A 21,672-nucleotide genomic window follows, 5' to 3' on the forward strand; every position below is an offset into this window, starting at 1 on the left:
CGTTGACCACCCATGGTGCGGCAGGTTGATGGAGTGCGTAAGACCATTGGGTACCATCAACTTACCATTCATAGGATCTGTCCACATGTGTAGGGGCCGGGTCACGAGACGTGGAAATCTATGTGTTGTAGGTTTCCTCCCATGATCGGGGTACGCTTCTGCGAATTGTCAGGATGGCCGAAATCCCAAAGAGTTAGCTCCGACATATTATGCTATTGACATTTGTATAGCGCGCAGTCTGCGGTTAGTATGGCCTCAAAGCGCTATCTGTTGCTTGCAATGCTGCCCATGGCGTGGCAACATTTCCATCAGGCGCGGTGCGTCCATTGGGGCGTAGGGGCGAAGCCCCACTAAGCCCCATGGACCCACCACGTCGTCACTAGAAGCCAAACACAATTATTTTAAAAAATCGCGCTATCTGCCGGCCGGGAAACCGGGAGACACCCGACCTTCCCGGAGTGCGCAGGGGGGGAAGGGGGGGGGGAGGATCGGGCTGCTGCATCTGCGCAAGTGTATTTTTGGGCACAAACATGCCCGCGCATGCGCAGATCGTTTTCTTGTGAATTTCCCCCTTAGAGAGAGGACCAGGGGGCGGGCCGCAGCCCCCGGGGTTACACAGGGCGACTGGGCGAGGAGTCATGGTGCCCCCCCAGCCAATCCTGGCGCAGGATTGGCTGGTCACTACATAGCCCGGTTACATAACCCCTGACGGATAGCACGGCCGACTTTGGTGCTGGGAAACCAGGTTCGAGCCTCTTATCGAACCATAAAAATGTATACATGACTTAGTTTGGTGTTAAATAAATAGATATTTTAAAAAACAAATAAAAATGATGTTCCGACTAAGGTGTGAAATTGGTGTCGAATAAATACATGTTTTTAAAAACAATTAATATTAATCATGTATCATTGGTGCTGGAGTACAAGGTTCGAGACTGGTATTAAACACTGACAAGCTGTGTGCAAGTTATATGGTCATAAAAATACATGAATGATGGATGCAGGATGGGTGGATGCATGAATGGATGCAGGATGAATGATGGGTGGATGAATGGATGGGTGGATGCATGAATTAATGATGGATGCAGGATGGGTGGATGGGTAGATGAATGAATGATGGATGCAGGATGGATGCAGGGTGGATGGATGGGTGCATGAATGAATGATGGATGCAGGATGGGTGGATGGATGATGGATGAATGATGGGTGGATGAATGGATGGGTGGATGCATGAATGAATGATGGATGCAGGATGGATGCAGGAGGGGTGGATGAATGAATGATGGATGCAGGATGGATGCAGGGTGGATGGATGGGTGCATGAATGAATGATGGATGGATGGGTGGATGCAGGAATGGATGCAGGATGGATGATGGATGGGTGGATGGATGGGTGGGTGGATGGATGGATGCATGAATGAATGAATGAATGATGGATGCTGGATGGATGGATGGGTGGATGAATGAATGATGGATGCAGGATGGATGGGTGGATGGATGGATGGGTGCATGAATGAATGATGGATGCAGGATGGATGGATGGATGGGTGCATGAATGAATGATGGATGCAGGATGGATGGGTGGATGGATGGGTGCATGAATGAATGATGGATGCAGGATGGGTGGATGGATGGGTGGACACATGAATGGATGCAGGATGAATGATGGGTGGATGAATGGATGGGTGGATGCATGAATGAATGATGGATGCAGGATGGATGCAGGATGGGTGGATGGGTAGATGAATGAATGATGGATGCAGGATGGATGCAGGGTGGATGGATGGGTGCATGAATGAATGATGGATGCAGGATGAGTGGATGGATGATGGATGAATGATGGGTGGATGAATGGATGGGTGGATGCATGAATGAATGATGGATGCAGGATGGATGCAGGATGGGTGGATGAATGAATAATGGATGCAGGGTGGATGGATGGGTGCATGAATGAATGATGGATGGATGGATGGGTGGATGCAGGAATGGATGCAGGATGGATGATGGATGGGTGGATGGATGGGTGGATGGATGGGTGGATGGATGCATGAATGAATGAATGATGGATGCTGGATGGGTGGATGGATGGGTGGATGGATGGATGCATGAATGAATGAATGATGGATGCAGGATGGATGCAGGGTGGATGGATGGGTGCATGAATGAATGATGGATGCAGGATGGGTGGATGGATGATGGATGAATGATGGGTGGATGAATGGATGGGTGGATGCATGAATGAATGATGGATGCAGGATGGATGCAGGATGGGTGGATGAATGAATAATGGATGCAGGGTGGATGGATGGGTGCATGAATGAATGATGGATGGGTGGATGCAGGAATGGATGCAGGATGGATGATGGATGGGTGGATGGATGGGTGGATGGATGGGTGGATGGATGCATGAATGAATGAATGATGGGTGCTGGATGGGTGGATGGATGGGTGGATGGATGGATGCATGAATGAATGAATGATGGATGCAGGATGGGTGGATGAATGAATGATGGATGCAGGATGGATGCAGGGTGGATGGATGGGTGCATGAATGAATGATGGATGGATGGATGGATGGGTGGATGCAGGAATGGATGCAGGATGGATGATGGATGGGTGGATGGATAGGTGGATGGATGGGTGGATGGATGGATGGATGGATGGATGCATGAATGAATGAATGATGGATGCTGGATGGGTGGATGAATGAATGATGGATGCAGGATGGGTGGGTGGATGGATGGATGGGTGGATGCATGAATGAATGATGGATGCAGGATGGATGGGTGGATGGATGGATGGGTGGATGCATGAATGAATGATGGATGCAGGATGGATGGATGGGTGAATGCATGAATGAATGATGGATGCTGGATGGATGGATGGGTGGATGCATGAATGAATGATGGATGCAGGATGGATGCAGAATTGGTGGATGGATGGATGGGTGGATGCATGAATGATGTATGGATGGATGCAAGGTGGTTCGGGCTCGCTCGCTCGCTGCGCTAGCTGCGGTGCAATATGCAAATTAGTTTACGCCTCACCACTTTCAAATGTCACCAGCCGCCCCTGATTTCCATCAAAGGCCAGAACCATCAACCTGCTTGTGGTGTACGCCTTCTTGGTGCCAGGCTGGTCATTGGCATGGTATGTGGAGGGCAGTCCTTGTCCGTGCATAGGGCTGTGGGGCACGCCTTGCTTGGTGCCAGGCTGGTCACTGGCATGGTATGTGTAGGGCAGTCCGTGTCCGTGTATAGGGCTGTGGGGCACGCCTTGCCTGGTGCCAGGCTGGTCACTGGCATGGACTGTGGAGGGCAGTCCTTGTCCGTGCATAGGGCTGTGCGACACGCCTTGCTTGGTGCCAGGCTGGTCACTTGCACGGTATGTGGCGGGCAGTCCTTGTCCATGTATAGGGCTGTGGGGCACGCCTTGCGAGGTGCCAGGCTGGTGACCGGCATGGTATGCGAAGCCCAGTCCTGTGGGTAGCTTAAAGGGGATCTGAGTTCATAGGACTGCGGGTGGCAGATATTGGGGTCAGAGAAACAAGGGCTGGAGGGCTGAAGATAGCTTATGCAGCTCTTTCCTGCCTGGTACAGAGACTCCAAGCAGGATATGGCTCCCTAAGGCCCTTATGCAGCAACACTTTTTCCCATAGACACAGAACGGGTAAAACCCTTCATTACATCAGACCCTTAAAGAAGCTGCAGGTCAGAGCCAGTCGTAAATCTCCACGCGTACTCCTGTATTACACATCCCTGTGGACTGGCCACAGGAGTGTGTATTGCAGAGATGCACATTTGCTCTTTTAAGTGCTTGCCTTCTTTTTTTCCTCGAGGAAATATTTGTCCCTGTAGAGAAATTCCTTCTACAACACTTACTGTGGGGGCTCTGTCTCGCTACATTTGTACAGTTTTTCCTCATTTTTCAAGAGTAAACTTGACCCTTCATGCAGGAAGAGGAAGTTTGTAAATATCCCCAAATCTAAGACTTTGTAGTTTATGCCAAATTCCCTACCTTGGGACCAGTCTTTAGACACTCCAGACCGGTGCTTAATTTGTAAAATATTAAGTGCCAGGGCTCTGACCAGGAGGCCACTGCAGCTTGCTCCACCCATCGCCCCTGTCATTGCTGCCAAAACAACTACTAACCATCTCTCTCGAATGTAAATGCGACAGTTCAGATTATTCCAGGTCCCCAAAACTCAATGAATGGCTGGGGAGGCAGGTATTAGCACTATTTTAATGTATATTGTATTCCTAAACAACCGTTGTTCTGCTCATCTCTAAATTAGATGAGTAGCACCACCGTGTGGTTCACTGTTCTATGTATGGTGTTAAGAATTAGGTGCCGGTGCCGAGCACCGGAATCCAATTAAGTGCCGGTGCTGAGCACCGGAAAGCACCGGCTCAAATTAAGCACTGCTCCAGAATGTACCTCGGTTTCTGCGGAGCATCCGCGGCGCTGGGGCAATTTGCAGTGCAAACAATGAGCAAATCTTGGGCTAGTAAATCCCTAATTTCAACTCTTTGCATTCATAACCGCAGGATGGAGAAGGTGGTGTGTGATGGTTGCATGAGGGTAGGTTGTGCATGGGGAGTCTGCCGCAGAATAGAGAGGGTGACATGTGAGAGGAGAAGGGTGCATGAGGACAGGGCCGCTGGGTGGAGTTTGTATATGGGGAGACTGCCGCCAAGTAGTGTGTGGCATGTGAGGGCAGAGGGCTACATGAGGGCAGGGCTGCCAGTTGTATATGGGGAGACTATAGCAGAGTAGGTGGTATGTGAGGGCAGAGGGCTTCATAAGGGCAGAGTCACCATTGGTGGTTATATATGGGGAGAGTACCACAGAATAGAGAGGGTGGCGTGTGATGGGGAGGGCTGCATGAGGGCGGGGCTGCTGCCACTGTCATTATAGTTAGGAACTAGTTACTATCTTATAATATATACATATCGCTCTCTTATCTTATTTAAATTTTCTATTGTATAATTTAGATTTTACTATATTTGTCATGATTTATTATCTTTTTACTTTCTAATGTGTTGACCTACAGATAGTGTATTTTATCTAATGCGATGTTTATATAATTAGACAGTGTAATTAACATGCTACACATTTTCCTTTCCATAGTATATTGAAATGAGTTAATGTAATGTATTATTTATTTCACATATGGACTAGTATACTGTTAAATATTTTATATGCATTGTTTTTGTACATGAAATACTAATAAAATAGTATATCAAAAAGGAACCAGTTACTATAGGAGGAATGTTTTTGGGTTGCTAACAATTTTGCCACTGTTTGTTGAATCTTCATGAAACACCATAAAAACATTGCCCACCTCAGCTTCTTCTTTGAAAATATTGGGGCGCGCCATTAAACAGGGGCTGAGGAAAAAGGGGGGGTCCCAAAAGCAATTTCCACTTGCAATTTACACAGAGAGGCTTAAAACAGCGCTACAGCCTAAACCGCTGAACGGAATTACACCAAAATGAACAGAAATTAAAATCGTTACCCAAAAAAGCATGCTTTTTGTGATTTGTTTTAAATCCATTGATTCGCTTTTGAGCAATTATGGTTCAAAATGTACCTATGTCTGGACAGTTCGGTTTATAGGACTCCTGCAGGAGTTCCGTGAGCACATGACTTTAACCCCTCCCATGCTCATGACGAGCTCAGCTCGTCATGAGGCACGGTTACGCTGTGCTCATGACGAGCTCAGCTCGTCATGACCTGCCCGGCGCTCACACGCGGGGATAATTCCCCTGCTGTGCTGAGCATTCTAAAGAAATGGGCGTAGTCATCTCAGCTCGTCATGAGCACAGTGCCACCGTGCTGCATGACAAGCCGTGCTCGTCACCGGGGCGCTGTGCGCGCCCCCCAGCACAGCGGGGGAATTACCCCCGCGGCCAAGGGGTTAAATAATAGAGAAATCTGATTGACCAAGAGGGCCTCTTTCCCATTAGCAAGCTCCCACGAGTCCCGCAGGTGCTTGCACTCTGATTGGCTGGCCGCAGCATGAGAAAAAATGTGTAGTTTTAGATTATTTATGGGGATGAAATGCACTGTAAGGATGGTATTGGCTGATCGATGTCTAAGTAGGTATGCAGGGCATAGCTTTGTGCGGTGATATTGACTGGGTATTCTGGGAAGTCGTTTTAGAGAGTGCGGCTATGCGGGGAGAAGGACATGCAGTGGAAGGGCAGTGTGTGTTGTTTGATGCCTTTGGAGGTATAAAGACTGTGTCAGGGAATGTGGATTTAGTATTCCGGAAGCAATTGTAGAGAGTGTACGGGTGATGTCATGTAGTGGAAGAGCAGCATTGGCTGTTCGATGCCTACACGTGCGTTTAGAACATGGCTGTGTAGGGGAAGGTGGTCTGGGTATTCTAGAAGTCGTTTTATTGAGTGTACAGGAGGTGGCATACAGGGGAAGGACAGTGTGGATTGTTTGATGACTACGCAGGTATACAGGCAGGGCCACTGGAATTATGCAATTGTGCGGCTGCGACGATTTTCACATATTTATAGATTCACCGCAATTACTACATAATCCATTGCCTTCTGCATAAGCTGCAGATTTTAACAAAAAATATGTTTCTAGCTCAAATAGTTCAAAAGTTACTAAAAATGCAGTGACACATGTTGCTGTGCACTGAAAGGCTCTTTGCACATATGGACAGGTAAACTTTTCGTTGCTCATTGCTAAATTTTGTGTATTAAAATGGTAATAATGAGGTGTAGCCACAGTGTTACCAGGTTTAAAAATGACAAAATAGTGAAGTAATACTATTACAAAATGTGCCTCAATATGCCGCATAATTAGCATTTTCCTGCCGCATAATTTACTCAACCCTGCCGCATAATTTGACCCCCTCCTGCCACAAAATTCCAGTGGCCCTGTACATAGGACATGGCTGTGTTGGGGTTATGTGGTCTGGGTATTCCGGTAGTCATTTTTGGGAGGATGTTGTGTCTATATTTTTCCGTGCAATGGCTGAAAGCTCTGAGATGCACAAAAATACCAGTCAGAGGACACACTACAGGAATCACACAAATGTAGCTCAAGTGTTAAGCCATGCCCAGGGCTTTAAGTGGGATAAAAAAAATGGGGGCCTTCTCAAAAAGGGGCTCGGCCAATGTAATGAAGGGCGTTGCTTAAAACATGTAAGCTTAAAATCTGTGTTTAGCATAGTATGCCGCCCAACTTGTATTTTGCTGTTTCTGTCATTGCATCCAGCTAAGCTACAACAAGTAACATCATGCCTGCAACAACTCAGGACTATTGGCTTTGTCAATGGTTGTTAGTTGCATTAGATAAATAAGCAGCAACTTTGGCTTGTCCCCAGCGCCAGGAAGCCGCTTGGCCGCAGTGCGCTTTATTAAATATTTTTTTCATTTCATTTCATTTGTATATAATATTGAAAAACCTTCCACTTAAAGCCATGGTGACACAACGACAATGTTGCTGCTCCTGAGTTTCAAAAAGAGAAGGGAAATCCAGCGAGAAAATGACTCTCTTTAAAGGATTTTTCTTCCCCTACAACATTCGCCTGGCATGACGTCATGTCGTAACTTCTCCACTAGTGAGAAGTGAGCCGTGTGGCGCACATCGATGTGCCTGCTGTCACTGCGGTCTGGAAAAAACAGACCGCCTGTGCCAGGGCACAAAACAGAGCCTGATAAAGACCCGTTTCGAGGCCACCTTTAAAAAACTGCTGGTGCTCAGACCCAGTGAGACCCGGCCCACTTAAAGCCCTGGCCATGCCCTTAATTACATAGCCTACACCCCTTTTAGTTCCCCCAACACACACTTATTTCATCCCACTTAAAGCCATTGACAGGACTGAGTAGGGTAATGTGGATTGGGTACTTTGGGCAGTAGTGTTTAGAGAGGACACTCAGTTTAGGGTGAGCACTGATTAGAAACAGTCAGTTTTGGGGCTTTTGTGTAGGGGCTGTTAGAGGTCGGTGGGCCACAAATTAACAGGGCGGTCTGAGCCAGAGACGAGCCATGGGTCTGCCTTGGACCTTAGAGCCCAGACGCGAGCCGAGCCCTGAAAATGCTTGCTGCGTAAGCCATCGACCAAACATCACTTAAAATATGATAATGTCTCTTCAATATTCAATAAAGTATATTTCTTTAACATGTGGAGGTTTTGACATTAATACGTCACATTTTAGTACTGCACTGAGAAATACTTTAACCGCATGCGTGCGGCCGCGATTTTCGCGCTGTGCGGCTTTTTGCGAAAAGCCGCGTTACATGACGAGCTGAGCTCGTCATGAGCATGCGAGCGGCGCAACTCATGACGAGCTCAGCTCGTCATGCGCATGGAAGGGGTTAATAACAGTGAAATAAAATATTTGCCTAAGATCACACAATTTAAGTAGGAAAGCTGCTAAACGTATTCATGTTTTCTGATTTAACTTTGTAAAAATCAGCCAACAAATGGGTATATATTTATTTTTCCTTCTGTTAAGGCTTTGTTTTTACCCCTTTGTGTACTGTTCTGCACTTCTTATATAGCGCCAGTTTGATCCGAAGATATAAGAGTGCTTTACACGAGCACCTGTTACATTAAAGAAAATGACCATTCATTGTTTATAAGGATGAGGAGATGAAGTGATTGCCCAGACTCACTGGATGTTGAGCCGAGACTCGGAGACAGCTCTGGTTCTAACGCCACACCCATGAGCCACAGTACCGGGAGAGAGGAAGGCAGTCAGAACCCGCATCAAAGCTCGGCTCGTTATGGGCTCGAAGTTCCAACTTGTCCTCGAGCCGACCCAGAGCTCGAGCTTTCAGTGGCTCGCCCTCCTCTAGGGGTCTATCCATTTATGGGTCGTTTCTGCTTGAGCAGCCTGGTCAGATGTCGAATGTTTAGGGTCAGTCTGTTTTGGGGTGGATTGATTAGGGCGCACTGGGTTGGGATCTCAGGTTTTAGCGGTAGATTGTATAGGGGTTATTGGTTTCGAGTTTGATTGCTTAGGGGCTGGGTGTTAAGGGGTCTATTGTAGAGGAGCAGTCGGTTTAGGCTCTAAACTTTAGAGAACCCTTTATGGGGGTTGTCTGTTTGAGATCGTTTGTATTAAGGGAGAGTTGTATGGGGGTGTCAGTCGAGGGTAGGACACTGGCTGAGCTTACCCACTTTCAAGAAGGAAAGATCGATGGCGCAATCCTTTTCAGGCAACGCGGTGAGAATCTGGAACTCACTCCCGCCTCAGCTCCGGACCACCACCTCTTCCCAGGCCTTCAAAACTGACCTCAAAGTTCTCCTCCTTCAAAGACACTTCCAAATTTAATTCACGCCTTCTCTATTATCTGAAGGAAGACCATTCATTATAGAAAATTCTATTGTCCATGACTATGAAAGTGCCTTCCAAGTGTGTTCTTGTGGTTTGAGTGTTTGCTATTTATTGCAGTATTATCCTTGTACCTGTGTTTGGTTCTCTTTTGTAACATGCACGCACCACTTTTCTCTTTTAACACACTGTTTGCTACCTCTTACTTTTTGTTTGCTTTAGATACTTGCGCAAGTGCCACCATTGCCTACGTAAAGTTTGTTCTTGTGTTTGAGCGTCTGCCATATATTGCAGTATTATACCTCTACTTGTACTTTGTACGCTTTTGTAACTTGCACACATCACTTTTTCCTCCTGTAATGCACCGTTTGCTACCTCTTGTATTTTGTTGGCTCACAATTGTCACTTTTGCCTCATTTAATTTAACGTTTGCTTTTGTAACTTGTTCACTTGTAATTTTCTCCTCATGTATCAGTTCTGTTCCTACTGTGAAGCGCTCTGACGCCTTCGGGTAAAGTCCGCGCTATATAAAAAATAAAATAAAATAAATAAAATAAAAATGCACTAGATCAGCTGCATATATCTGGGTTCTGGGGTGTAGTTCCTCTATGGGGGCTGTGAAGGGCGCCTTACTGTCAGTGCACGTCTGTCTGCAGAGCGGCCCCAAATAGCTCGCTCCCGATGTCCGGCGTGCAGGAGACAGCCTGGGTAGGGGCTGTATGGCTCTGCAGAGTCCGCTACAAAGGGGGCGGGGCCAGCACGGTGCTGTAAAGTGTTCGATCCTATAGGTGCCCTGGCACGTCAGCGGGCTCTATAGGGGCAGTGCTGCCGGCCTGCACGGGTGCCACGGGGCCCCCTTTGTGCGCAGGCAGGAGTAGGGTCCCCTGGCATCGAGGCGGTCTGCTGCTGCTGTAGGGGCGGGTTCATGGGGGGGCCGGACCCACAGAGGGCGGGCGGGCTCCGCCCCACCCTCAGCTCCCGCCGCCCGCCGCCACTGCACAGGAGCCGCTGTCTGTCTCGGAGCCGGAGCCTGGGATTACCGCCGGGGGATAGGGAGCCTGGGATTACCGCAGTGGGGGCGCCTGGGAGCCCCGGATTACCGCGCGTGGGGGGCAGGGAGCCCCGGGACCGCAGCAGGGAGGGAGCCCGGGACCCGCAGGGGCGGAGGAGCCCCGGCCCGATGCCGGCCGAGCAGCTGCTGCAGGTCAGTGCGGGGCGCTATAGCGGGGACGGGCTGCGCTGCGGCGCCCGGAGCTTCTGGGCGCTACCTCTGCTTCTGGGCGCTACATCTGCCTCCCTGCCACCGTGTGCAACTGTCCCATCCCCGCTTATTGTTTCCGACCCTCCCCTGCTCTCTTTGCACCCCTTTATGTGGCTGACGCCACCTCTTTCTCCCCAATTCTCAATGTTTCTCCCTTTTCTTTCTGCTACTTTTATCCACCCTCGAGGACGCCTCTTTGCGGAGTGTTGTGCCCCGTTTTGTTTCTGCCGCTACCCCGCCACCCCCGTTGGCGCCTGCCTGTCCCTGGGCCCCTTCGCTTTCTGCTTGTACCCCAGCTGAGCCTCGCTCTCTTGGGGCGCCCCTTCTCTCGCCCCCTTTCTGTTGCTGCCCCATCATCTGTCCTCTTCGCCTGTCTCCCCCATTTCCTATGCACCCCCTCTCTTCCAGGGGCCCCATCTCTGCTCCAGACAGCTCACTGTGACTGCTGGAGCCGTAGCGCCCCTTCTCACCCCGCAGCCGACTCTAGGCGCCCTGGGACGGCGCTGCAGAGGCCGCCTGGCCCGCCCCCCTTCGTTGGCTGGATTCCCAACTCACTTTCTCTGTTTCATCCCCCCACCCCTCTTGCTGGTTGGTTTTGTTTTGGTAATCCCCGAGAGGCGTCCTTCTATCGCCCCCTTCACTTGCTGCATGTCTCCCCGCTCTGTCTCGCTCCCCCCACCCCCCCCCCCCCCAATATTGGCTGCTGTTCCCCACTGCCTCCCATGCTTCATTCCTTGCCATCTTGTCGTCTCGCCGCGCCATGCGTGCACCGCCCCTGCGGCGTCCCTGTTTTGGGGGTTCTTGTGTTCTTGGGGGGCTGTTGTTGCTGTTTTCTATGCAGCTGTGATTTAGGGTGGGTGGCTGTGTCCTCCATGGGGTGTTTGCTGTCTCCCTGATCACTTAAGTTGTTTTGCTCTTGTTGGTTGGTTGTGCTGCCGTCAGTGGCTTGTGTTCTTGGAGGACTGTTGCTGTTTGCCAGACAGCTGTGATTTAGGGTGGGTAGCTGTATTTTCCATGGGGTGTTTGCTGTCTCCCTCATCACTAAAGTTGTTTTGCTGTTGCTGGGTGGTTGTGCTGCAGAATGGCTTGTGTTTTTGGAGGGTGGTTGCTGTTTGCCAGGCAGCTGTGATTTAGGGAGGTTAGCTGTGTTCACCATGGGGTGTTTGCTGTCTCTCTGATCACTAAAGTTGTTTTGCTCTTGCTGACTGGTTGTGCTGCAGAATGGCTTGTGTTTTTGGAGGGTGGTTGCTGTTTGCCAGGCAGCTGTGATTTAGGGAGGTTAGCTGTGTTCACCATGGGGTGTTTGCTGTCTCTCTGATCACTAAAGTTGTTTTGCTCTTGCTGGGTGGCTGTGCTGCAGCCAGTGGCTTGTGTTTTTGGAGGGTGGTTGCTGTTTGCCAGGCAGCTGTGATTTAGGGTGGGTAGCTGTGTTCTCCATGGGGTGTTTGCTGTCTCTCTGATCCCTAAAGCTGTTTTGCTCTTGCTGGGTGGCTGTGCTGCAGAATGGCTTGTGTTCTTGGAGGGCTGTTGCTGTTTGCTTAGCAGCTGTGATTTAGGGAGGTTAGCTGTGTTTTCCGTGGGGTGTTTGCTGGCTCCCTGATCACTAAAGTTGTTTTACTCTTACTGGGTGGCTGTGCTGCAGAATGGCTTGTGTTTTTGGAGGGTGGTTGCTGTTTGCCAGGCAGCTGTGATTTAGGGTGGGTAGCTGTGTTCTCCGTGGGGTGTTTGCTGTCTCCCTGATCACTAACGTTGTTTTACTCTTACTGGGTGGTTGTGCTGCAGAGTGGCTTGTGTTTTTGGAGGGTTGTTGCTGTTTGCTCTGCGGCTGTGATTTAGGGTGTGTAGCTTTGTATGGGTGTTTTTGTTGGCTCTCCGGTCATTCAAGTAGTGTTGCTGCGTTGCTGAGCTGTAGGGCGACTTGTGTTAATGGGGGCTGATGTTGGCAGCTTGTTGTGTTATGCTGCAGGGTGGGTCGTCTCGGTGGATTGTTGTGCTCCTCCTGGGAGGATTCACGTTGGAGTTGCTGTCTATTCTGTCTGTTGGTTCCCTGTTCTTGGTGTCTGGCAGTGTTCATGGTGGGTCACTGTGTACCTGAGACTGTTCTGGTTGGAGTTGTTGTCTGCACCGTGCTTTCTGGCTCCTGTCCTTGGTGGGTCTGTTTTTAAAGGGTTTGAGTTGCTGGTTCCCGGTGCTCTTGTTGGGAGCTGCTACGCCTGGTGGGAATTGTTGCGCTTGGTTGGTGGTTATGTTTTCGGGCTATATTACTCTCTTGTGATTGCTTTTGTATGTGTTTATTTCTTTTTGATGGATTTCTTGTTGTGTCCTGGGGGCTGCAGCCTGTCATTGCTTGCCCTGGGGGGCCTCGTGCTGACACAGACGGCATGTCCACATGTGGGCAGTGCTGTGCGCCCTGGTGTGTCTGCATGACGCACCGCGTGGGGTCAGACACCGCATGACGTACCTCGTGGGGGCAGACACCTGCGTGACGCACCGGCCGCTGCGTTATTCCTCGTGGCCTCTGCTACTGAACCCCCCCCCCCCCACGGGTGGCTGCGATCTGTTGATGGTGGGCTGTTTATGTGGCTGAGATCTGCTGAAATTGACTTTTTATTCATGCGTAAAAGACGCGCAGCGCGGGTTAAACAGAAACGCAAGGAATTCGGAGCCCCTCGTGTGTCGATACAGTAAATGCTCACATACCGCCTGGGTCCCGAGGGCATGCCTGTGTGTTTGATGTCGGTGCCAAGAAGCCACGTGCTGGCTGCTGCGGGTAGACGAGGTTGGGAAGTGATTCCATATGTGCCCCCCCCCCCTGTGCTGAGGTGACCTATCCTTCTAGAAGTGGACTCTCCCACCCCACCCATGGACCCCATCTCTCCAGTCGACTGCTGCTACTGTGCTGTCTTGTGCTCGGGGGTTCCTAAAACCCCTCTCCACGGCCACGTAGTGGATTTTGACTTTGGCTGAGCCAGCCTCGCCCGCCAGCCTCCTTGTTAGCCAGCCTGGACAGATATCTCTCCTGACAGCCGGTACACAAACGAGGCCAACCATGTCTTTTGAAGTTCTTTGGTTGTGTTCCAAGTTTTAAACTTTTTGTATTTTTTTTTTTTTAGTATCCCTGGGTACTGGTTTTCCCTGGCCTGCCAAGCCTCAGCCTCTGCGTATTAATAACACAGTTGGTGGCGCGCAGCCAGCCATCTGCCTCTCCCGTGCGTCTCCACCTCCTAAATCTGCGGTCTGCTGTGGTTCGTCTGATTATCCCTTGCTGCTCTGTCTGTCTGACCTTGTTCCAGATATAGAAGGTGCCGCCGTGTGTAAGCGGCTTCTCCTCCCTCTTGTTGTGGTCTTTTAGGGGGCCTGGACAGGGCGCACCTCCGGGCCCGCCATCCCGCCACCTGCTTTAATTCTGTTTGTTTTTGCTCGCAATGCTTTTGCCGAGTCCTACAGAAGGCCTGCTGTGATTTTTAGTCAGAGTTGGTCGTCCAATGCCTTCAGTGTTTTGTTGTTTTTCCCCTTTGCGCTTTGGTCTAGTGAATTTATAAGTCACGTGGCACATGACGTGGCTTTCAACGTGGCATCATACACTGCCATTTTACCCCTTGGGAAATTTGTGGTGAAATCCAGTGTTTTTCATGTGCCATAGTTTTGTGTCAGTGTTTTGTTCTTTGCAGGATGTGACTGTGTCACATTTGAGGTTGGTTTTCTTGTTCTTTTTGTGGCATCTGCATTTGTGTTACTTTGTATACGTGTCACTGGCGTTTTTGTGCCAGAATGACACACTAAACACACAATACACCTTATTAAATTATACCATGTCGCCATGCGCAACACCACATCACTTTTGCACGTCACACGCCACTCACTCCACAATGTCGAAAAAAACAGGATTTGCCAAACTAGATTGTATCACACCAAGGAATACCACACCAAACCTATTCAAAAAGTCACCTGACAAAATAGCTTATAACACTTTTACAAAAAATTCCACCACACACATAATGCATCGTTATCACACTATTCCACAACGCCCTGTCGGCACTGCCCCCACCCAAAACCTCCGTGCCATGCCACACCTCAGTCCCATGGCATAGTTGAATGCACAGTTGTCATATCACACCGCACCAGCCACAGGTATATGTCTCCTGCCAACACTGCACCTTACAAGATGACACTCGAATGTAACCAACCACTCCACACCTCAGATAGCCACATTAGGCATGTCATAGCTTCTCACCGCACCGCACAACCCTAGAATCACACCTGCCAAACACAGACCACCCTCACATACCTCATCACACCACACTACATCAAACCATGATGGTCCATGCACTACAGAAGATAGACACAATAACGGAAAGTGGACACCACACACCAGTTAAAAACCATAGAAGAATACAAAGTATAGAAGCACGCCGAAGGCCCTAATCACAACTCCATTACCGCCACATGTAGACCATTTCACTGCATGCCCTCGTAGGTTGCAAGATGAGCGCTTTCATGTAGAAATCTATGGGATAGACTAGACAGAAAGTTAGAGGGCATGAGGAGGAATCTAGGAGACCAAGAGAAAAGATATGACCAACTCTGAAACTCATAAATAGGAGTAAGACAGACAGACCACACAACCAAGGACAAGGGATTTCAGGATCAGGCAGCAGGTTTACATTGGGGGTAAGTGACCTCATGCAGGGGGCGGGGCTAAGGGTGTCAGGACCTAGTATCCCAGCAGGAGACTCTCCTTTTCGCGTTACCCCTCATCTACAAATGCCAACTTCGCCAAGAAGTAGTTAGAAAATAGCACATTTTGCACTGTATAACATCTGTGTACGTAGCGCTGATGCCAGCAGTCAGACAGGGCTTCACCCGCCTCCCCCTGTCTCCAAAGAAGTTGACGTCAATGCCCTCAGACACATGGATTTTCACCAATACCGCTTGACGTAAAACGCAGTGTCGTGTCCATATTTAAATTCGCCAGTGGCCCGGATGGATAAGGAATCGAAAAGACCTGAAGCAAACCGATCAGGTCTATAGTTATTGATATGTTTATAAAGCGCGCAAATGCCCTAAGGCGTCTTGGCACTGGCATCGCCAATAAAAACAGATCTATATATAGAAATGGATGTATTGGGCATATTTTTGGTAGGTTATGGAAGATTGAGGGGCTAAAACCCTCTCTACATATGCAACTAAGGGAGATCTGGGATTTAATGAGGGTGCAGCAGGTGTCGTTTGGCGACAGGTAAACATCCTTTAGTCTGACTCCTCTAGACATGATTCCAGAGCTGGGAACAGTATCTTTTACAGCACTTTATTCCTGCCAGTGAAGGGCAGGTTATGCCAGGGCAAATATTACTATTTTCAGAAAGGTCACCAAAAGCGGCGCAATCATTAGCCCATGCAATGATTTTGGACAACTGAAAAAGTCATTAGAAGGTAATCACTTTTGTTTATTTGTCTTGCTCTACAAAACCCTAAACCCTCCAGCTCGTCTCCATTGGTTCACCGAAGAATCTATCAGCTGTTTGGGTCCTATTTAAAACCAAGGCTTTGGAAGCTGGTGCATTAACCCATCGTGGCAGCAACGCATGGATGGCAGCCTCGCTCCATTTCATAGGTGAACGAGTAGCTCGCTTGCAGGCGGCGGACATGTTGGCCAAGCACCCCTCCATGCAGGGAGTCTGTGCTGTGCTGGTCGAGCCGGTTGTTATCCAATCTCTCCTGTGCTTTCTGTTGTTTCCCCACCCCCCTGCAGCTGGGTGCTAGGTAGCCTAGTTACTCTTGCATTCAGCAGATGTTTTATGTGAGGACTGATCCCTAGTAACCAGCCGACCTGTTGACCAGACCTCCATCCTTGCAGCTGGCACAAGTGTTGGGACAGTCCCTTCGCTTGAATTCAAAGGTTGTGCTGGTCACGTGCTCTCTCTTGCTCGTGGAAGACACATCTGACATTCTGTCTTACTTGCAGATTTGTTGAAAAGATCCTTACCTAGTAAAAGGCGGATACTTTGCATAGTACGTCTTGCTCCTTGTTGGTAAACAGTTTATCCAACGTGTTTTTCTTGAAGCTGGCATAGGTGGCAGCCTTGTGCTATCCCTTAAGCAGACAGGTGAATTCCAATGCCTTCTCTTTAACCCCTTCCATGCTGATGACAGCCGGGAGCCGTCGTGGCACACAGTGCTCGTGTGCTGATGACGGCTCCCGGCCGTCATGACCGCACCCACGATCGGAATGTGCCGCACAGGCGCAAAATCGTGCCCGCGCCCAAGGGGTTAAGCCAGCATATATGTGTTTGGCTAATTTTGCTTGCTTGGAAATGTGTTGGCCAAGTTCCCTCTGTTGCAGTTGGCACAGCTGATGCAAGGGAGCCTATCTCGCAAGAGACAGACATTGCGTGTGCCCACTCCTTGCAGTAGGTGGACTGTTGGCAAAGCTCCCTCCCTTGTAGCTGGCGCACATCTTGGTTCAGGTCCTTCTCTTGCTGCCAGCCGAGTTGTTGGCCAAGTTCACATTCATGCAGATGGCAGCAGACTTGTTGACCCATCAGATGTGTGGCCTTTTCTCCATCTCATTAGCTTAATGTTGTGTCCACGCTGGCCCCCGTGTCCACATTGGAATATTTGGCCAAGCTCCATTTCTTGTAGCCTGCAGAAGGGTTGCTGGTACCTCCCCTCTTACAGTTGCCATATGACTTTTCCCTCTTTCTTGCCTGCCTGGTAGATTGAGTCGTGGTTGATTTGACTCGGTGTGCCCGGGGTGGAACGGTTGTTTCAGCATCCTTTTCTGAATGCCTGCAGAGGTTTTTTGGTACCCTGATGTCTGGTTAGAAGCCTGGGCCGGTTACTCCAATGAGTCAACCTATAGGTTCTATTCTTAGAATAAAGTGAGACCAGATGATTCTTTTCTGTGTTGGTGTGATATGTTGCTATCTTCTTACCCATGCAACCTGCAAGCTAACATGATGCCAGCCAGCTAGAGTACTTCTAGGTTGATTCGCTTGGGTCAAAGACCATTTACTTACAGTAGTCCAATCAGGAGATGAAATGGGCTGGTCACTGTGTTAGTCATCAAAAGTTAGTTGATGGCAATTACTCAGAGCAGCATTCAATTCCATCTTCTTTTTTTTTTTTAACTCCTCTGTACTATTAGTAACAACGATCCAAAGGGATTATTCCGCCAGAACTACTTTTCTGTGTCCCATCTAAAAGTGAACGCAAGAGGGATGGACATGTTTCGGCCCCGTTTTTTTCCTCAGTGATGAAAAGCCTTACTCTTTTCCCCTTAGTGGACTGCTTTGTTCTTGAATGCTTTCCTTGCAGCAGATCACTTTTCTGGCCATGCTCCCCTTCTTCGATTCAGTGGTCTTGCGGTTGATTAAAATGTGGGGCATGCTCCCTGCCTTGCCTTCTGCAGCCGTGTACGGCATGCGTCCTTTTCAACGATGCTGTTTGGGGTCCATGCTCTTGCTCTTACAGATGGCTGCCACATTTTGGCATCTTTCACAGTCCTCCTACCTTATTACCTGTTGCCCATTTTTTGCATGCTTCTTTACCAGTTCCTCATGAGCTCCTCAATGCTCCATTCCTCACAGCCGTCTGTCATTTTCTGTCCTCTACCTTCACAGCTGGCCGAGGTCTTGACCATTCTCTCTCCCTTGCACTAGGCTTTCCTTTGCTGCTGGCCCAGAGCTTGGTCCTATGCAAGGCCACTCAAATTTTGCAACAGGAGAGGGCCAAATTATACGTCATGGTTGCGTAAATTATGCTGCACGAAAAGCCATATTATGCAACACATCCTTTAAATGTATAACTTCATTATTTTGTAATTTTTAATTTTGTTAATACTGTCTGGGCATTGGTTGCAGCTCATTCGTACCAGTTTAACAATCAAACACAGCAATAAGCAACAGAAATGTGATCAGTTCAGCTTTGCAAAGGTCCTTCCGCTGCGCAGCAACACGTGTCGCTTCATTTTTAGTAACTGTTGAACCATTTGAGCTATAAACACTTTTTGGGGTTAAGATTTGCAGATTATGCAGCAAATGATGTATAATATGGCAACTGTGTCAAAACTATAACTATGCGAAAATCGCCACAGCCGCACAATTACATAATTCCAGAGGTCCTGGCGATAATCCATTCCTGTGGTACAAAAGGGGGTGGTGATGGACGGAGCATCTGAACCAATCAAACACTCACACCCAGTCAACAGATCTGGGTTTAATCCATCACCGTTCTTTAGCCCACTCTGCCACCCCAGTTCAGACATGGCTATATGCAAATCAGTCTGACCCTGTGCCTCATGGGAACAGTCCAGCCCGAACTGCCAAGCCATGCCTTCCCCGGACCGGAAACAAGCATCCTGGGACCGGTTTCTGGCATTTCAGCCGTCTTCGTCTGGCAGCCAGATACCCCATTGGGGCACACTTCCCTTGTAATATGCCAGTGTCCTGCTCGCAGCCCAGAAGCCGTCTACTATACTCTGGCCCAAAATCCTTGTGGCCAGCAGGTGTTGTCTGTGCTCCTACCCTTGTCTGCAGCTGCCATGTCCCAGCGTGCTTCCATTGCCATTATCCCGGTCCACTGGAATTATCTCATACAGTGTCTGGTGCCTCTTCTAGATAGCTATGGTTATGCCACATAATCCATCATGCAAAAACAACAGTTGATGGACAGAATGCAGAACAATGTCACACATTCACCCCAGTACAGAGATCTGGGCCGAAATCCATCGTTTTTTTGCTCACCATGCCATTCCAGTTTGGACCCAGCCATATGCAAATCAGTCTTGACCCCGTGCCTCATGGGAACAGTCCAGCCCGAACTGCCAAGCTAGGTCCTCCCTGGACCAGAAACAGCATCCTAGGACCGGTTTCGGGGTTTCACCCTTCTTTAGCCAGCATAGCTTGATTCCAGTGGCATGGAGAACATAACCCATCATATCCTGTGTAATATGCAGATTTTAACAAAAAAACTTTCTAGCTCAAATGGATCAAAAGTTACTAAAAATGCAGCGACGACACGTTGCCGCACAGCGGAAGGCCTTTTGCAAAGGATGACGGGTCACCTTTCGGTTTCTAATGGTTGTATTTGGATGTTAAACTGGTGCTAAAGAGGGGAAACATGTGCCCAGTGTTAACATGAGTAACAATGATAAAATAATGAATTAATGCTATAAAAAAATGTGCCACAGAACGCCACATTATTGGTCAGCCGCATAATTTAGCCCAGCCTGCCGCATAATTTAGTCTATTCCTGCCACACAATTACAGTGGCCCTGAATTTAGCGGATGTCCTCGGACTTAAAGTTTCGTTGTTTTATGACCTCAATGTCGATTTAGTATTTTAATGTTGGCTATTGTTAAATTACTCTGCACTTGTTCAATAAATTTTTTTTTTAAATAAAATAAAAAAAAAGTTTTGCTGTGTTCATTTAAGGTTGGCCTCTGGCCCGCCTTGAGCTGGATATTAGGACAGTGACGTTGTAACCATTTAATTTTAACCCACCTCTGGCGGGAAAGTTCAGTGGCGCATACATTTCTGAAGACACTTGGCATCTGAAAAGAATGTTAATGTATGTTGACATGTAAGCGTTCTAAACATAGCGCCTCGAAGCCTTTGAAGCTATTTCTGCGCGCTGCTATCTGCCGGGGCAGATAACGTTTCATACCGCACCGTATCCAACCGCACTGTGCCGCGCTGCAGAAGTTATTCAAACATTCAAAGGCACAAAGACAGACCCCCGGCGGGAGCATCTTTTCAATGAAACTGGGGCACAACTGTTTCCACGCCGCAGCTGGGATAAAAGGTTTATTTGCTTCCGTTGTCAAGGAGTTCTGGGAATTGCAGAAGACACACTGCGGTTTTTTCAAAACCCTGGCACCCTTCAGCCTACCTCACAGCCATATCTGCATTCTCCCGCCAAATCTCCGACGCCACGCAGCTGCTGGATCTTTCCAGAAGCTTCTGTGCTCGTCAAATGTGAGTTTTTGTCTTTCTTTTGTCCGACCGGGGTGGGCTTTCCTCAGTACACGCACATGGTGCTTGCGTTCAGCAGGGCCCGCATTGGCGAAGCTAGCTCTTTGAACGCCATAGCGTCTTTCTATTTCAAGAAGAGATGTTTCCTTTAGAGTCTGCCATGCCAAAGTTTGTGCTTGAACCTGGCGATGACGTCAGCGCCTCTGCTTCTTGGCACATCTCTCCCTCTGGTCCCCTGGGCGCCCTTACATCTCTTCGCGAGGTTCACGCTAAGTGTTGTCTGCCTCCGCCTCTTGCAATATTAATTGTGTGCCTGGGCGGACTTCCAAGTGCCCCCTTCCTAACGGTAGGTTTAAGTCGCTTTGCTGCTGTTCGTGAATTTTATAAATTCACCCCTCTCTTTCCGGTCGAGACTGTTTGTGCCAGGGAGTGCCACGTGGGCTCTAGTCACCATCACAGAGATACAGGGCAATGGTTTTCATCGTTTCTGCAGGGCTGACCCCAAATGTCCAATCACACAGTGAAGTCACAACAGCTTCACAAGAATCGCCCTATTACTGTGTCGCCGAGGGTCACAGGGTTCAACAGACTGATACTATGACGACATGATGCCTTTAAGGCTTCTCTTGTACGTTTGAAATCTTTAAGAAAAAACACAAATGACCCCAAAAAAACAAGCCACGGTGGCTGCGCCTTCATTACATTTCTTTGTGTTGAAATGCAAACTTCCATATTTGTAACCCCAGAACAGTTCTTAAACTTGCAAACATCTTTTTTTATTTCACTTCCGCGTCTTCTGGAGTCTCTCCCTTTACTCATTCTGCATGTCTACAAATGAAATGAACTGCACAGCCTTCTGTTTTTCTTTACACATTAAAAAATGAAAAAAGGAAAAAAAAGAAAGTTATCACCTTGCACCTCACTCCAACAAGGAGCTCCAGTGGTTTTGTTGCCGAAACCATTTATTCCCAAAATGTAGGCAGACTTCCAAAAATGGGAATTGATCCAACATTTTAGCTTTAGAATTTTATAATTTAGATTTTCTCCAGTAGAGTTAACTGAAGCACTGACCATAACCCTGGAGTATGTGGGTCCTAAGTATGTAATGAAAGGATTCTGACTTTCAGA

The 21,672-nt window shown here is 48.6% G+C and overlaps 1 protein-coding gene across 1 annotated transcript in view; it reads left to right on the forward strand.

The window, feature by feature from the left end:
* The first annotated feature begins 10,279 nt into the window (after nt 1–10,279).
* ARVCF (ARVCF delta catenin family member) overlaps nt 10,280–21,672 on the forward strand; it is a 553,290-nt gene continuing 541,897 nt past the window's right edge. The window contains exon 1 of the mRNA XM_078667927.1: nt 10,280–10,512. Coding sequence (XP_078524053.1) covers nt 10,489–10,512 — 24 coding nt within the window. The 5' untranslated portion in view covers nt 10,280–10,488. The remainder of the gene's footprint in view (nt 10,513–21,672) is intronic.

The sequence above is a fragment of the Lissotriton helveticus genome, chromosome 11 (assembly GCF_964261635.1).
Source record: "Lissotriton helveticus chromosome 11, aLisHel1.1, whole genome shotgun sequence".
In the NCBI taxonomy this organism is placed as follows: Eukaryota; Metazoa; Chordata; class Amphibia; order Caudata; family Salamandridae; genus Lissotriton; species Lissotriton helveticus.